Raw genomic sequence first — 17706 nt, forward strand, 5'->3', positions numbered from 1 at the left:
AGAGAGAGAGAGAGAGCGCGGCAAAGAGAGAGAGAGAGAGAGCGCGGCAAAGAGAGAGAGAGAGAGCGCGGCAAAGAGAGAGAGAGAGAGCGCGGCAAAGAGAGAGAGAAAGAGAGCGCGGCAAAGATAGAGAGAGAGAGCGCGGCAAAGATAGAGAGAGAGAGCGCGGCAAAGAAAGAGAGAGAGAGCGGCAAAGAGAGAGAGAGAGAGCGCGGCAAAGAGAGAGAGAGAGAGAGCGCGGCAAAGAGAGAGAGAGAGCGCGGCAAAGAGAGAGAGAGAGAGAGCGCGGCAAAGAGAGAGAGAGCGCGGCAAGGAGAGAGAGAGCGCGGCAAAGAGAGAGAGAGAGCGCGGCAAGGAGAGAGAGAGCGCGGCAAAGAGAGAGAGAGCGCGGCAAAGAGAGAGAGAGAGAGCGCGGCAAAGAGAGAGAGAGAGAGAGCGCGGCAAAGAGAGAGAGAGAGAGAGCGCGGCAAAGAGAGAGAGAGAGAGCGCGCGGCAAAGAGAGAGAGCGCGGCAAAGAGAGAGAGAGAGTGCGCGGCAAAGATAGAGAGAGAGAGCGCGGCAAAGAGAGAAAGAGAGAGCGCGGCAAAGAGAGAGAGAGCACGGCAAAGAGAGAGAGAGCACGGCAAAGAGAGAGAGAGAGAGAGAGAGAGAGCGCGGCAAAGAGAGAGAGAGAGAGAGAGCGCGGCAAAGAGAGAGAGAGAGCGCGGCAAAGAGAGAGAGAGAGAGCGCGGCAAAGAGAGAGAGAGAGAGAGAGCGCGGCAAAGAGAGAGAGCGAGAGAGAGCGCGGCAAAGAGAGAGAGCGCGGCAAAGAGAGAGAGAGAGAGCGCGGCAAAGAGAGAGAGAGAGAGAGAGCGCGGCAAAGAGAGAGAGCGAGAGAGAGCGCGGCAAAGAGAGAGAGCGCGGCAAAGAGAGAGAGAGAGAGCGCGGCAAAGAGAGAGAGAGAGAGCGCGGCAAAGAGAGAGAGAGAGTGCGGCAAAGAGAGAGAGAGAGAGCGCGGCAAAGAGAGAGAGAGAGAGCGCGGCAAAGAGAGAGAGAGAGAGCGCGGCAAAGAGAGAGAGAGAGAGCGCGGCAAAGAGAGAGAGAGAGAGCGCGGCAAAGAGAGAGAGAGAGAGCGCGGCAAAGAGAGAGAGAGAGAGCGCGGCAAAGAGAGAGAGAGAGAGCGCGGCAAAGAGAGAGAGAGAGAGCGCGGCAAAGAGAGAGAGAGAGAGCGCGGCAAAGAGAGAGAGAGAGAGCGCGGCAAAGAGAGAGAGAGAGAGAGCGCGGCAAAGAGAGAGAGAGAGAGAGCGCGGCAAAGAGAGAGAGAGAGAGAGCGCGGCAAAGAGAGAGAGCGCGGCAAAGAGAGAGAGAGAGAGCGCGGCAAATAGAGAGAGAGAGAGCGCGGCAAATAGAGAGAGAGAGAGCGCGGCAAATAGAGAGAGAGAGAGCGCGGCAAAGAGAGAAAGAGAGAGCGCGGCAAAGAGAGAGAGAGCACGGCAAAGAGAGAGAGAGCACGGCAAAGAGAGAGAGAGAGAGAGAACGCGGCAAAGAGAGAGAGAGAGAGAGAGCGCGGCAAAGAGAGAGAGAGAGAGAGAGCGCGGCAAAGAGAGAGAGAGAGAGAGAGCGGCAAAGAGAGAGAAAGAGAGAGCGCGGCAAAGAGAGAGAGAGAGAGAGAGCGTGGCAAAGAGAGAGAGCGAGAGAGAGCGCGGCAAAGAGAGAGAGCGAGAGAGAGCGCGGCAAAGAGAGAGAGCGCGGCAAAGAGAGAGAGAGAGAGCGCGGCAAAGAGAGAGAGAGAGTGCGGCAAAGAGAGAGAGAGAGAGAGCGCAGCAAAGAGAGAGAGAGAGAGCGCGGCAAAGAGAGAGAGAGAGAGAGAGCGCGGCAAAGAGAGAGAGAGAGAGAGCGCGGCAAAGAGAGAGAGAGAGAGAGCGCGGCAAAGAGAGAGAGAGAGAGAACGCGGCAAAGAGAGAGAGAGAGAGAGAGCGCGGCAAAGAGAGAGAGAGAGAGAGAGCGCGGCAAAGAGAGAGAGAGAGAGAGCGCGGCAAAGAGAGAGAGAGAGAGAGCGCGGCAAAGAGAGAGAGAGAGAGAGCGCGGCAAAGAGAGAGAGCGCGGCAAAGAGAGAGAGAGAGAGCGCGGCAAATAGAGAGAGAGAGAGCGCGGCAAATAGAGAGAGAGAGAGCGCGGCAAATAGAGAGAGAGAGAGCGCGGCAAAGAGAGAAAGAGAGAGCGCGGCAAAGAGAGAGAGAGCACGGCAAAGAGAGAGAGAGCACGGCAAAGAGAGAGAGAGAGAGAGAGCGCGGCAAAGAGAGAGAGAGAGAGAGAGCGCGGCAAAGAGAGAGAGAGAGAGAGAGCGCGGCAAAGAGAGAGAGAGAGAGAGAGCGGCAAAGAGAGAGAGAGAGAGAGAGCGTGGCAAAGAGAGAGAGCGAGAGAGAGCGCGGCAAAGAGAGAGAGCGAGAGAGAGCGCGGCAAAGAGAGAGAGCGCGGCAAAGAGAGAGAGAGAGAGCGCGGCAAAGAGAGAGAGAGAGTGCGGCAAAGAGAGAGAGAGAGAGAGCGCAGCAAAGAGAGAGAGAGAGAGCGCGGCAAAGAGAGAGAGAGAGAGAGAGCGCGGCAAAGAGAGAGAGAGAGAGAGCGCGGCAAAGAGAGAGAGAGAGAGAGCGCGGCAAAGAGAGAGAGAGAGAGAACGCGGCAAAGAGAGAGAGAGAGAGAGAGCGCGGCAAAGAGAGAGAGAGAGAGAGAGCGCGGCAAAGAGAGAGAGAGAGAGAGAGCGCGGCAAAGAGAGAGAGAGAGAGAGAGCGCGGCAAAGAGAGAGAGAGAGCGCGGCAAAGAGAAAGAGAGAGAGAGCGCGGCAAAGAGAAAGAGAGAGAGAGCGCGGCAAAGAGAAAGAGAGAGAGAGAGAGCGCGCGGCAAAGAGAAAGAGAGAGAGAGCGCGGCAAAGAGAGAAAGAGAGAGCGCGGCAAAGAGAGAAAGAGAGAGCGCGGCAAAGAGAGAAAGAGAGAGCGCGGCAAAGAGAGAAAGAGAGAGCGCGGCAAAGAGAGAAAGAGAGAGCGCGGCAAAGAGAGAAAGAGAGAGCGCGGCAAAGAGAGAGAGAGAGCGCGGCAAAGAGAGAAAGAGAGAGCACGGCAAAGAGAGAGAGAGAGCGCGGCAAAGAGAGAGAGAGCGCGGCAAAGAGAGAGAGAGAGCGCGGCAAAGAGAGAGAGAGAGCGCGGCAAAGAGAGAGAGAGAAAGCGCGGCAAAGAGAGAAAGAGAGAGCACGGCAAAGAGAGAAAGAGAGAGCACGGCAAAGAGAGAGAGAGAGAGAGATAGTGCATGGCAAAGAGAGAGAGGGAGCATGACAAAAAGAGAGTACAACAAAGAGAGAGAAAGAACATGAGAGAGAGAGAGAGAGAGAGAGATAGAGTGAAACCGAGAGAGAGAGAGTGAAACCAAGAGAGAAAGAGAAACAGAAATCGAGACAGGGAGAAAGAAAAATACTTTGTCTCTAAAAGTGAAATCTTTCATTATAAATTCAAATAATATAAAAAAAAAAAAATGTAGAACAATCGAAGAAACTATCTTATCCTTTGTTTTGTAGTAAACGATGATGATTATGGTGCCTAGTGGCTTAAAATTAATCTCAAAATCAATTTCGACATGAAATAAAATAAATTTGTAAAATTAATAAAAAAAAACAACAAAAAATGAAAAACCCAAATCAACAGAATGAGATTTTATTGAACGCCTTAGAAATGAAGTCATGCATTTCAAGAGCATGTTTCATCTATTTATAACTTTCAATGACTTTTCGCTTTATCCACCCCCGCCTCCCCACTCTCTGAATCTGTTTTGCTCACTTTACCCCACACCCCACCCCACCCCACCCTATTCACTTGCAACATTTGTGTGGGATGTATACATACACACCGTTTCATAGTAATACATCGCTGATGAGGAGTAATGAATTATGGTATAGACTCAAAAGAAGGAATTTCCTTTAAGGGAAACCTTCAAAATCCACCCCCCTCCACACACGCATACAACTGAGCTTTAAGTTCAAGGCCGTATTATTTTGGAGGCGAAGTGGGAGGTTAGTTACGTTGGTAAGATGCTCGGATTACATTAAGAGCCAGTTAGGATCAAACTTACAGTCTCAAAACCCAATTGTTGAAAAATATAAATATAATAGAAAGAAATCTCTTTTTAGCATAAGCATCTTTGGCAGGATTCAATGAAGTCGATGGTAGTATGAATTCTTGGTCAAACCATTCAACCATAACAGCTTCATCTGACTAGGCATTAAAAGAGAGTAATACAAATCTATTGACAGGAAATCAATTCCCTTTCCATAATTGACCCAAGCATGTCATTATTTGTGAGAACATTGCTTTTGTCCTTATATGTAGAGTCATAGATCACATGAAAAAGCGGTCTTTCATTGGTTGTTTCAACCATTGGTCGATCTAACCATTTCGTCACAAATATAAAAGTCATGACATGAACATTCACGTTTCTGAATTTTTGAGATGAGGATTGGTTATTTGTATCATTTTGGATTCCTCGGACTACTATTCTTATCTTCAGTGTTATTTTCACAACGTTTTGATTGATGTAACCTCCGACCTTCTTCAGATATATCTTCTCCAACTCAGGAACTTTTGTCAAACTAGGGAATCTGCACAGAATTTCAAACAAAACCTTTTATTTAATCCATGGAGGAGGGGGGGTTAGCATGTTCTTGTTCCATCAACCATGACTGGGAAGAAGTAATTCTAAGTAATTCGTAATTGTATTTTGAATAGCGTCTGCACTGAAGATCGAATCTTGAACCTCCAGAAAAGTTTAACTTACAACTGAATTTTACCAAGTATTTTATCCACTATGCCATGGGTTCGCAAGGATACAACCGAGATAGCGTTAGATTATGCTGGGGCAACACTGGGATACCTTGCTGATAATTGATTTTTCAAAATCGACTATTATAAAAAATTAAAATGTTAGACAAAAGAACATTATCATTTGTCGGTATGCAAAATTAGTTGTGTACAAAGACAAATGTTTATAGGTTTCGGAATTTATTTAGAACAATAGAACAAAAGAACCAGGAATGCGACCTTGATGAATTGAATATTAAAATACTCTAACAAATAGGTCTAAAAAATAACAGATCAAAAACGCGATTCAAAATAACATGTTAAAAGATGTGACTTAATTACGTAATAGCAAGCGAATAGTTACATATAAACATAGTCAGCGGTCAATTAGGGTTGGAGAGAGAGAGCTAGATAAACAGGGAGCGTTGGAGACAGGGCAGTATAGTCCTGTGCGCAGGGGAAAAGCAGAATCTAACACACGTGCAATCTTCCAATGGGGAAAACATTTGGAATAAAAGTGACCTGAAAGTACAACCGGGGCTTGTAGGCTATTCCTTGGAATGGATGTTCATTTCAGTATTGCCAGGTTCGTCATTCAAGACCCCAGATGAATGAAGGTAATGTTTTCCTATTTGGCAAGATGTAAAACTCTAACAAAAATGCTCCGTCCATTTGTTGTAAAGAACTGTTAGTTTATAAAATGTTATATGTCTTGTTGAAACTGTATATGTGTATCCGTAACATTATAAAACACATAGACGACGCAAAGAAACACATTATATATCGAACTTCATTATATACATGCCTTATATATATAGACCCCGCCCCGTAACACAGTAATTTGAAGGGAGTACAATGTAAAATACATTTTCTGGTGCCGTGAGACCCTGCTACGTAACTGTAGATTGGAGGTTACATCAATCAAAACGTTGTGAGAATAAAATTCAAGATAAGAACCGTAATCCAAAGAATCCAAATATGAATGAAAATTCACTCCTCGCTTTCTTTTTTGTTTAACTGTTGGTGTGGAAAAATGCGGTCAGTTTCACCGTCAACCAAACTTGCATTCTTGAATGCTTTTGAGACAAGCTCTCCACAAGATATGAGGAAATCTTGTCTTTACAATTTTTTAATGATCAAATAGTTAACACAAATGTCTGCTAAATTTGAATTCAGCTTTTACTTTGGATGTTGGAAACCTTAAGGTGGTCCTTCCTCTAAGTAATCGATTTCTTTCTAGAAAGATATGGGGGTTAAACCAATGTTAATCAAATCAACCGATTCATAAGATATGGATGAGTTGGTTGGTTGGTTGTTTTTGTTTTACGGCATATCAACCCTTTTCGGGTTATTTAATGCCAAATCCAAAGATTTAGAAGAAAATTTTTAATAGAATATATTTGTTGTTTTCAAGTCGGTTTTTATTTAACCCATAGTTGGAACCCTAACAGGCACTACCACTCTGGCATCAGAGTGAACCTGGGAGCAATGGTAATTAAAGGGTGGCTCTACACTCCCCAAAGCCCACAAGCTGGGGCCTCACCACTGGATATAGTTTAAGGTCATATCCAGGACCCCCATTGAGGGACTTTTACCCTCTGCAGGGGGGCAATCGGTGTATTCTAATGCGTCACCGACAGGGCCGATATGGATGAATAAAGAAACACGTGTGCATATTTAGCGTATTACTTTTGAACACAAATAAATCCTGTTATAGTTTAAATGTAATTCTTAGGTCTTTTGATTTTACGTTAGAATGGATAAAAACTTGATTTTTTTTGTTTTTAGAAATTCAAGTGGTAATCTACTTTATCGATTTATGATAAACTTATACAAATTCGACAAAATTTCCAGTCAGTTGGAGTTGAAAAACCGAGAAAGGCAACATGCTTGTTAAAATTTAAAAAGAATCTAAGTGGATGTTGCCTCAAGACTCTGCCCATATGTCACCATCTTAAGACTAAGAAAAAAATAAGTGATCAGAATTAGATATTGGTCTCTCCTCCCATGAACAATTTTTCACTAAATAAAACCTATGCATATATTTATGATATCATTTCAATAGAAGCAACAAACGTGTGTGTTATGTCATTAACATGGTTAAAAAGATACATGTCCTAAGATCTTGCATGTAATACACACACACATGGTTGTATACACACATGAGCATACACAAAGACAGATGACTACGTCACAATCATATAGACTCACATACAGAAAGCATACATACATGAGAATATATACCCTCCTTCTCCTCCACAACAAAACATGTGAATTGCAACTAAAAAGAAAACTTACCTGATAAACAGTAATAAGAATAGAAGCAAAGGCAAAAGTGCCAGCAATTATTTGAGCAGCCGTTGTTTGAAGGAAAATTAAAGGCTGTAGTCGGGTGGTGTTTGCTGTGGTGTTACTTAATAGTGAATCGGGACTGGAAATGATATCCAGGGCAACAGACGAGATAGTCGTACTTAAGTTTGGGATCCCTGCAGCCCCGGCAGCAGATGTGGTGGTAGAAGCTGGCGTGCTTGGCATCACGGTGACGTTTGTGGACAGATTATAATGGCTGATGGCCTCGGTAAAGAAAGCAGTTGTATTGTTTGTCATCTGCAAAACAAAAATATGACAACAATTAGATTTTGATTAAAAAAGTGAGGAAATAAATTTCCAATAAAAATAATGGGTTCTTATTTCGAATTCAACTAAAAAAAATAAAAAATATCAGAAAATATTTATGATGTATGCATCCATCACAGATTGAAGAGTACATATTTAAAAAATCACGTAAATCACGTAATAAAGTAGTTTGTTTTTAATTAAAAAAAAAATTATGGCGAATGAGACAAGAGCCACAATATTGTTTTAAAACGTGTTAAAATTTAAAGGAAATAATTCGTCTCAAGATTTTGTTTGTGTAGAATTTCAAAAATACATGATTCAAAATAATTAAAGGTGTGTGTGTGTATATATATATATACGCACACACATATTGAATAAAGTTAAGAAACAAAAAGGTTTTTATTTTCGAAAAGTACATATAATGCCATTTTTTTTTTTTTTCATATAATGCCGTTTTGTTTTATTTCTTTATAATGCCAGTAGCTGACATGAATTGGACTGGTGAGCAGCGCACTTTCATTGTGGAAACGTATATGAAAACGAACGTATCAGTAACTGCAACATAACGAGCGTTCCATTTGCACTTCCATCTTGGTAGTCATGATCCCGTACCAGTTCGAAACATGATCTTGTTATAGGTTACCAACTACATTGAAACGAAAATCAACCGGCTGACCTTACACCACCAGAACTCCAGAAAATGTGGCAGCGGTTAAAACTTCAGTTCAACAGTCTCCATGCCATTTGACAGTTAAACAGTTCTTAGACTTTCTGAAAGAAGTTTGCAAAGAATTCTTCACAATAATCTTCAAATGCATCCATACAAAATGAAGTTGGCACAAAAACTCAGTGAAAGAGACGCTGAAACTCGCAGAGCATTGCGTTTGGAAATTCAACAACATGTTCCCCATGCAGCAGTTGTGTTGTTCAGTGATGAGGCACATCTCCACCTGCGTGACACTGAATAAGCAATAACTAATGAAAAAGCAAAACTTCAGATACTGAACTGAGAGTTGCATGAATGCCCTTTGCATTGTCCTCGGGTGACCGTATGGTATGTTGTGGCAGAATTCGGTACATTGGGTCCGTACTTCTTCGAAGAAGACAACATTACAGTGACTGTGAATCCTGATCGAGATTGTGAGATGCTAGAGATTTTTACTCGGACCAAAATTGAATATACTACATGATATCGACAATGTTTGGTTTCAACAGGATAGGGCAACAGTCCACACTTCTTGAAGTGTGATGGGGATTTTGAGGAAGATGTTCCGTGATCATTTGATCTCAGTGCGTGGTGACATCGGTTGGCCCGCCCGTTCACCCGATTTAAATCCGCGCGATTTTTTTCTCTGGGAATACCTCAAGTCAAAGGTCACATTAATTGCCTTCGATTTATTGAACAGCTTAAAGATACAATTCATCCAGAAATTGCCATTCCACATGTAATGACCCGCCGAGTTATAGACAACTTTCATGAACATCTTCGACTGTATGGACAATAACGGATTCCATGTAACGGATTTAATTTTTAAAACCTAATGAAACAAAATGGCATTATATGTACTTTTCGAAAATAAAAACACTTTTCTTTCTTTCCTTTATTTGCCTTTCATTAAATCTACAAATGTGTCGGATCATTTTCCCTGTCACTGTAGAAAGGAACCTTTTTGGAAGGACAATATTATTAAAAATAATTAAACTTTTTCTTATATATTTTTGTGCTTGTGCTATTTTTTTCTAAATTTATACCCCCTTCTCCGCATGTTAAGAATAAAAATGTAAAATTCATCACTGGTTACCCCCCCCTCCCCCCTTAACAACCTCTCCAGAATAATCAATTGCTGCCAAAAATTAGTAATCGCTAAAAATCGTAAATTTTGGATTTACACACAAATCTGCATTGATTTATGTACAAGAATTCATAATCCTTGTATTGAGTGAGTGTTCCTCTGTTATTCAGCTGAAAGTCTGGAGATGTGAAATCGGATGAGCACGGACTCTATAGAACCATGATGTCCGATCTGTCTGTGTGAGATGTGGTCATACAAGCATGCAGAACAGTGCTATAATCTGGATGTGCGCCATTATGCTTGGACCAGATCTCACAATGGCTATTTCCAAAGATTAAAAAAGAGTTGATTTTGTCTACAGAAATAGATTGGACTGGGGGAGGGGTATTCTCTACATTTTTTCATCTGTTTCCTCAATACAAAGATGATCTAAATAATTAGCAATTATATATATATATAATTAGCAATTATATATATATATATATATATATATATATATATATATATATTGATTGATTTATTTATTTATTTTTAAAACAGTATTTAAAAATAAATAAATGAAAATATTATTTGTTTACGTCCAAAATAAAAAATGGGCAGTTTCTAAAAAAAAAAATCCGATCTTCAAGGTGGAGATGCTAATCTTAATATCGTTTAAAAAAAAAAAATCAACAACAAAAACTATGTATATACATATATATATATATATATATATATATTAATGCTGTTCGGGAACATGCTACCCTGTGGATTAAATCAATGTTTCCATTCGAAATTCTGTGCATATTTATGAGTTTGACAGAAAGATTACCGAATCTGACAATGTACACCTGAAGAAGGTCTGAGGTTAGATCAACCAAAATATTGTGGGTATAACACTCAACATGAGAACAATAATCTAATTAATTTACTTTTTCACTAACATCCACAATTTTCTGTTATTTTAAACTTGATGGGGATTTAATCTTTTAAATCAAAAAATTTCTTCTGGAATCATGTCCTTCGATTGTAGTTTTGTTAAACAGACAATTATATTTGTTTTCTTACATATCGATAGGATTCTGTTATGCTTATTAATATTTAATTACAATGTTTTTTATTAATATTTAATTACAATGTTTTTTATTAATATTTAATTAGAATGTTTTTTACTAATATTTAATTACAATGTTTTTTATTAATATTTAATTACAATGTTTTTTATTAATATTTAATTACAATGTTTTTTATTAATATTTAATTACAATGTTTTTATTAATATTTAATTACATTGTTTTTATTAATATTTAATTACAATGTTTTTTTATTAATATTTAATTACATTGTTTTTTATTAATATTTAATTACAATGTTTTCTATTAATATTTAATTACAATGTTTTTTATTAATATTTAATTACAATGTTTTTTATTTATATTTAATTACAATGTTTTTTATTAATATTTAATTACAATGTTTTTTATTAATATTTAATTACAATGTTTTAATATTTAATTACAATGTTTTTATTAATATTTAATTACAATGTTTTTATTAATATTTAATTACAATGATTTTATTAATATTTAATTACAATGTTTTTATTAATATTTAATTACAATGTTTTTTATTAATATTTAATTACAATGTTTTAATATTTAATTACAATGTTTTTATTAATATTTAATTACAATGTTTTTATTAATATTTAATTACAATGTTTTTTATTAATATTTAATTACATTAATGTTTGCTTGAACTAGTAAGTCTAGTACATCACCAACTGTTTGATATAGTACGTATTTACTATGCTTTTAATAATCTGGTCTGGTCTGTCCATTCGATAATAATCTGCTGAAAAAAATAAAAATAAAAATACAGGGAGACGAGTACCTATTTACTATGCCTCCCCACGGGACAGAGTTAGACACCAGGGTCGTTTTTTAACGTGGAGAAAAGGTACAAAAATAAAAATTGTCTCAGTCGTGAAGGATTTCTCTTCCACCGAAAGAGAACAAGAAATAGAAGTGCAGCATCTGAAGAACAGATACTACACTTTGATCTTGTCCCGAAGGCCAAGAACAATGCTAATTGATATAGTAGCCAAGATAAATTTTTTATCTGCAAGGACGACAAAATTATCTCTCTTTGGAAGAAGGAAGTTTTGGAGGCAGGAGTGTACCGCTTGAAAAAAATCAAGGCCGCATTTTTGATATAGCCTCCCGATAACCAACGACCATTGACAAAAGCTCATTAGAATCTATATTTCTCTTAGTCTATCTGTCTGTTCTATTTTTTTTTTTTTTGAAACTACTAAGCCGATCTGGCTGAAATTTTGTATGGGTCCTTGTTATTATAAGGTACAGCAAATGGTATCCATTTGATGCACAGTTTAATAGAGATTACTAGGATTAGTATTTAATGCAAAATGAACACATATTCAACCATGAATTCGGTATCATTCTAAATCAATGCGCTATAACTTTTCTCCATTTTAAATAGGCTAAAAAGTCTAGTCATAGACAAGGGTCTTTTACAGTATATACCAGTGTTGGGATGATTAATCAGAATCGGAAATCGGAAAAATCAGAGCTTTTGGGGGTATCAGAATCAGAAAAATTTGAGGCTATTTTCCGATGCCAAAACAGATTCCTTAAATTATCTTTTTTTATTTAATTAAAAAAAACATCTTCCACTGCTTTTAGTAATAATAAAATAATAAATATCTATTGATTTAAACTTCCAGTAAGACGAAGATCTCTAGATCACCTCATCACAAGTGTGTTTTTATGTTTGAGAATTCGATGTTGATCGCCATTTTTGCATTACAGAACCAGTCCGGGTGCTGATACGATAACAACCGATTCATGTTTTCTTAAATTCTTTATGGGGGATTTGACCCCCAATAATATAATTTACTATTCTTGCATTCAAGTGGTAGAATGAACTTGTTAAATCATGAACTCATTATTCTAATTTTATTCTACCAGGTTATGTCACCATTTTAGGCCCACTAATTTGGCAATCATTGACCTGTATCTTTGAAAGGAATCCAGGTAAGTGCATGTCAGTCTTTACAGTCATTTCTGATGCACCAGACCCTATTCAATTATTTTCTCAAACTCGGAAATTTAAAAAGTATACTATATACTCTGCAAGGAACTATGGTGCAATGAATTGAGTACTTGGTAACATTCAGTTGTAAGTTACACTCTTGTGGAGGTTGAAGGTTCAATACCCACTGTTGGCAACACTAATAATATGATTGCAACTTATTTAGGATTTCTACCCAATTATGGCTGACAAGAGTATGCTTCTCATGTGGATTAAATAAAAGGTTTTATTCAAAATTCCATGCAACAACAGACACCTGAAGAAGGTTGGATTGGTTGCTTGTTTTTGTTTTATGACATATCAACCCTTTTGCCAAATCCAGTTATTTTGAAGAAAAACTTTTTTAAATAGAATATATATTTTTTTTCGTCAGTTTTTATTTAATCCATAGTTGGGACCCTAACAGGTACTACCACTCTGGGTCAGAGTGGAGCTGGGAGCAATGGCAATTAAAGGGTGGCTCCACACTTCCTAAAGCCCGCAAGCTGGGGCCTCCCCATCGGATGTAGTTTAAGGTCATATCCAGGACCAGAAGAAGGTTGGAGGTTACATCAACCAAAATGTTATGAAATAACACTCAAGATGAGAACTATAGTCTGAAGAATCCAAATAATATGAATAATCAATTCTTATCTAAAAAATTCATACCTGGAAAAAAGTTTCCATTTACAACTAAAGACAGAAATTTTTTCTTGACACATTTCGTAATGTGTCTGTTAATCATTCCTTACTTTATATGCATTAGAACTTCAACTTTATGCTAACACATTGACAAATCTGTAATATAAATGGCAATTGTATACATGTATGTTTGTATGTCCAGCTAAAAATCAAACTAAAAGTAAATACCCACAAAGTTGGTATATTCTTGATCGGTGTTGCCCCGAATGGATAATATCTAAGATTTATAAAAAAATATTCATTCTTTGACCCCAAACTGATGCAAATTGTATCAGGAGGGGGATGGGTCGGTTTTCTCACCAGGTTATGTCCTAACAAAAGGGAAATAATTAATTTTTTTTATCGCAAAGTTAATTCCCTTATGCAGACTCATTCCTCGAGGAATCCATAAAAACGAGTTGTCTGTGTGTATGTCCACAGTGAGGAGTGAGCTGAGAAGAAAAGGAAGATAGGGAGAAGTAGGAGGAAAAAGAATAAAATAAATAACATATTAATAATAATAAAATAAATAATGATAATAATAATAAAAAATAAAGGAATAGAGCTGCTAATGTTTTATAAAAAAAAAAAATGTTTTCTAATTTTTTTAACAAAGTGTTGCATTATTTGGATTCTTTGGACTGCTGTTCTTATCGTGTTATTTTCACAATGTTTCAGTCGATGTAACCTCCAACCTTCTTCAGGTTTATCTTGTCAAACTTGAGAATTTTTCTGTTGAACTTAAGAATCTTTATGTTAAACTCAAGAATATGCACTAAATCGCTAACAGAACCCTTTATATAATCCACAGGGTCAACATGATCTTGTTCCGTCGGCCATGACCAATTACAAGTCCTAAGTAATTTGCAATTGTATTCTGCATATCATCCGCACTGAGAATTGAACCTTCAACCTCTAGAAGAGTGTCACAACTGAGTTTTACTACATACTTTATCCATTACACAACGGGTCCTTGCAACAAAATATACCTAAAGAGGGTCGGAGGTTACATCAGCTGAAACGTTGTGAAAATAACACTCGAGAAGTGAAGAGTAATCCGAAGCATTCAATACGAATCATCAATCCTCATCTTAAAAATACAGAAACATAATAAGCACAAAATGTATTGATATACCATAAAATAAAAAAAAATAAAACTTAATATTTACACTTGACCAATGGAGTTTTAATTCATTGCAACAAAAAACACACACAAAAAAAAACAGACAATATTGTAAACGAATAGAAATCAATGTTTAGCTGTGAGAAGAGATGAAGCCGTTAGCCGATTGGCAAGGTTCACATTACCATAAAATATATTTACAAGCAAGAACATAATCGGAAAAATAAAACTGTTTTATTTACTTGATTCAAGAGCCACTCAAAATGATCATAGCCGTAACCCACCCCCACGTTTATTGGCTCATATTTGATCACAGCCAACAATGCCTGCTTTTGAGAATGGCACAGGCAAATACGGTTCAATTAGGTGTGAGGAGTAGAGGGAAGAGGAGAGTGTGTGTATGATTACACTAGAAAACAAATTCTTTTCCATTTATACATGCAGCACACTCTCAAAGGCTGGTTAGGCTTTTCTGCATTTTTTTATATTTCAGAGAAATCACTCCAGACAAAGCATGAAGCCACTTATTGTAAGGAGTTTTTAAAAAATATCGCTTCAAGATGAAAAACTAGCCAATGATATGTGTCATATGAATAAATTCCAATCCAGAAAACAGCAATCCTTCCCCCTTTGTCAGAAACATTACTCATGGAATGTGAGAAGTAAAGGACAAAATAAGGGAAGCTGGATATTTGTGTAATAATATTGAGCACTCACTTCAGGTTTTTACTAATTACCATTTTTGCCATATATATATATATATATATATATATATATATATATATATTATACACACATATACATATCTGTGTGTATATGTTTATGTGCGTTTATAATAGGCATAACTGAGGTGTTGGTCATAGACCTGCTTTTGCAATGCCAATTTAAATGCCTCAAAATAGCAGACATTCTGCTAGAAATATTTAAATTCTCAGTCTTTGCCCAGCAGAGGTATTTCATTCACTGTTCTCTTGATGAGCGTGTTCCTGATATACATGTAGACAAGTTATGCTCAAAAGGGGGACATAAGAAGTAACAGTCCATGACTGTGACAGACAAGCTAATTATAGATTGTTTGTATCACTTTGTGATAGAGGCAAAAGTGAGATGAACGATGAGATTTGACCTATGAGTGAACAATGCCTTTATTATCCATTGTGGCTCGTCTAGGTCATTGGTGCAAGAATTTGGAGTTGGTGTTGACTGTGTCATTCTAAACGGACTCGTCAGCACAGTTGTATTGTTGCATGTTAGCATGCTTGTCATTTTGGAGAACACTTCAAAATCAATTTGGAATTTTCTAAATTATTGGGAGAGGGGATCATTTTGAGATGGAGAGATTGGCTGCCAGTGCCTTATATTAGGTTGCCTAAATAGAGTTTCTTAAATCGCATAAGAATGAACAGGGCTTCACCCATTGATGCAACCTCCTAACTTAACATAGCCAGATTCATCATTTGTAGATTCTTCTTTGTTAGCTTCTCACTGTCAAATGATCCTATTCATATGGCCATACTAAATGTAGTGTTCAGCTGTGATAAGTTAACTAAATAGAGATTAAAAGCTAAAGAAGTTGTAGTTTTTGATGCCCCTTTCTCTTCCCTGCAACCTCTTTCCCACAGATGAGACGTTGCTAGCCTGTCTCTGCTCTATCGTTATTTTCATGGCAAGTGTTCAATTGAATTCCAATCTATGCCCCCCCTTTGCTAAACTTTTACAAAAAAAATACTCAACTAGCTACAACCACTATATTTGATTTCCCCAATTGCTATCTGTGCCTAAATCTAAATGCAGATTCCAAGAACAAATTTTTTTCCCAAAACTGCCCACCTTTGGAACACTGTTCCGCTAGCCTGCTTCCCAGTTGAATACAACATGGTTGCCTTCAAATTCAATGTAAACAAGTTCCTGTTAAGCTGTCCCCATAAATAATCAAATTCTACCCAATTTACAATATTAGTGACTACTACACCACCACCTTACATATATTAACCCTTATCCTTGAGTGACCTTCGGGACTAGATAAATGGTGACTCCCAAGTAAGAAAAAAAAAATATATAAGCAAGCACACATATTTCATGCATCCACATAAAATGTCATAAGGAGATACAATATTTAATGCATTGATTTTCAGTATTCATCAAAAGAGTGCTCAATATGCAAGTAGAGCAAAGTAGTAATTATGAAAATGTAGCCTGACGATTCCCTACAGAGAATTAAATGTGAAAGAGTTCGTGTGATTTGTCATATTTTCATAACTTGTAAATATATTAGAAAACCTGACATTGCCTAGAAAAATCGTTAAAAAGTTTTCTTTTTTTTTTTTCTTGCATTCATAGTTATTTTCTCACATTCTCCCTGGTACTTGTAAGCTTCTCTCTCTCTCTCTCTTTTTCTCTCGTGTTTTTTGTCTCTGTCTCTCTCTATTGGTTTCTCTCTATTGGTCTCTCTCTATTTTTCTCTCTTTCTCTCCACTTGTTTACATCGATTAATGAAAAATAATTATGAAAAGTCACATGCCTAGAAAAATCGAGAAATTTCAAAAGAAGATATATTGTAGAATCAAAATGATATTTAGTGGTGTAAAGGTTCCAACGTTCAGTTTACAGAAAAAAATCTTACTTGAATAAAGCAATATTTATAAATTAGAATATCCACTCATAGACTAACAGCCAATCAGAAATCAGAGAATGGACTAGCCCGTCTAAGCACAATAGAACATCCCAGGTTGCTTATATACAAACTCTTCAGCATTTTATCTTTATTTAAATCATGAAGACAAAACAATGCGAATAAAACTTAACACATTGTGTGTCAATTGATGATTTTTTTTTTAAATAAATTTTTCATTATTCTGAGAAAAATTAAATTTCATCATTTTTTATTATCTATATCGTCACATAAAGCGATTTTCAATTTAAAGATTTTACCAACGATTTCCACAATGTTGACACATCAATGCCATGATATTTTATCATGTGGAGGCAAAAAAACGAATATATTACAAAGTTTATTAAAATATTGGTGTAATCTGAGAAGAAACAGTTGATTGATAGAAATTCGAGATTGAGCTGTCCGGCAAGAAAATGGTTGAATTCATTTCAATAATGTGACTTTTCATAATTATTTTTCATTAATCGATGTAAACAAGTGGAGAGAAAGAGAGAAAAATAGAGAGACCAATAGAGAGAGACAGAGACAAAAAACACGAGAGAGAGAGAGAGAGAGAGAGAGAGAGAGAGAAAGAGAGAGAGAAGCTTACAAGTACCAGGGAGAATGTGAGAAAATAACTATGAATGCAAGAAAAAAAAAGAACTTTTTATTTGGAAGAAACAAAATAAAAGAAATTCCACAGCAAATTGTTTAAACATAATAAAAAGAATAGAGCAATTTAAAAACAAAACAAAAAACTAACAAACAAAATATATATATACATACACACATATATATATATATATATATATATATATATATATATATATATATATATCATACCAGGAGGAAGGGGGGTATCTTTTAATACTTTAACTGAAGTGTTTAACCAGCACACAGGCAGATTTTTATCTAAAAATATATTGAATGCAACAAAAAAACGAT

The 17706-nt window shown here is 37.4% G+C and overlaps 1 protein-coding gene across 6 annotated transcripts in view; it reads right to left on the reverse strand.

Annotated features, from left to right (window-relative positions):
• Positions 1–17706, reverse strand: part of LOC145286326 (transmembrane protein 184B-like) — a 254925-nt gene that overhangs the window by 64798 nt on the left and 172421 nt on the right. For all 6 annotated transcript variants that reach the window (XM_080135250.1, XM_080135255.1, XM_080135252.1 and 3 more), the window contains one exon: positions 7119–7427. In XM_080135250.1, coding sequence (XP_079991376.1) covers positions 7119–7427 — 309 coding nt within the window. The remainder of the gene's footprint in view (positions 1–7118; positions 7428–17706) is intronic.

The sequence above is a fragment of the Euprymna scolopes genome, chromosome 10, assembly GCF_053919585.1.
Source record: "Euprymna scolopes isolate OS-2025 chromosome 10, ASM5391958v1, whole genome shotgun sequence".
In the NCBI taxonomy this organism is placed as follows: Eukaryota; Metazoa; Mollusca; class Cephalopoda; order Sepiida; family Sepiolidae; genus Euprymna; species Euprymna scolopes.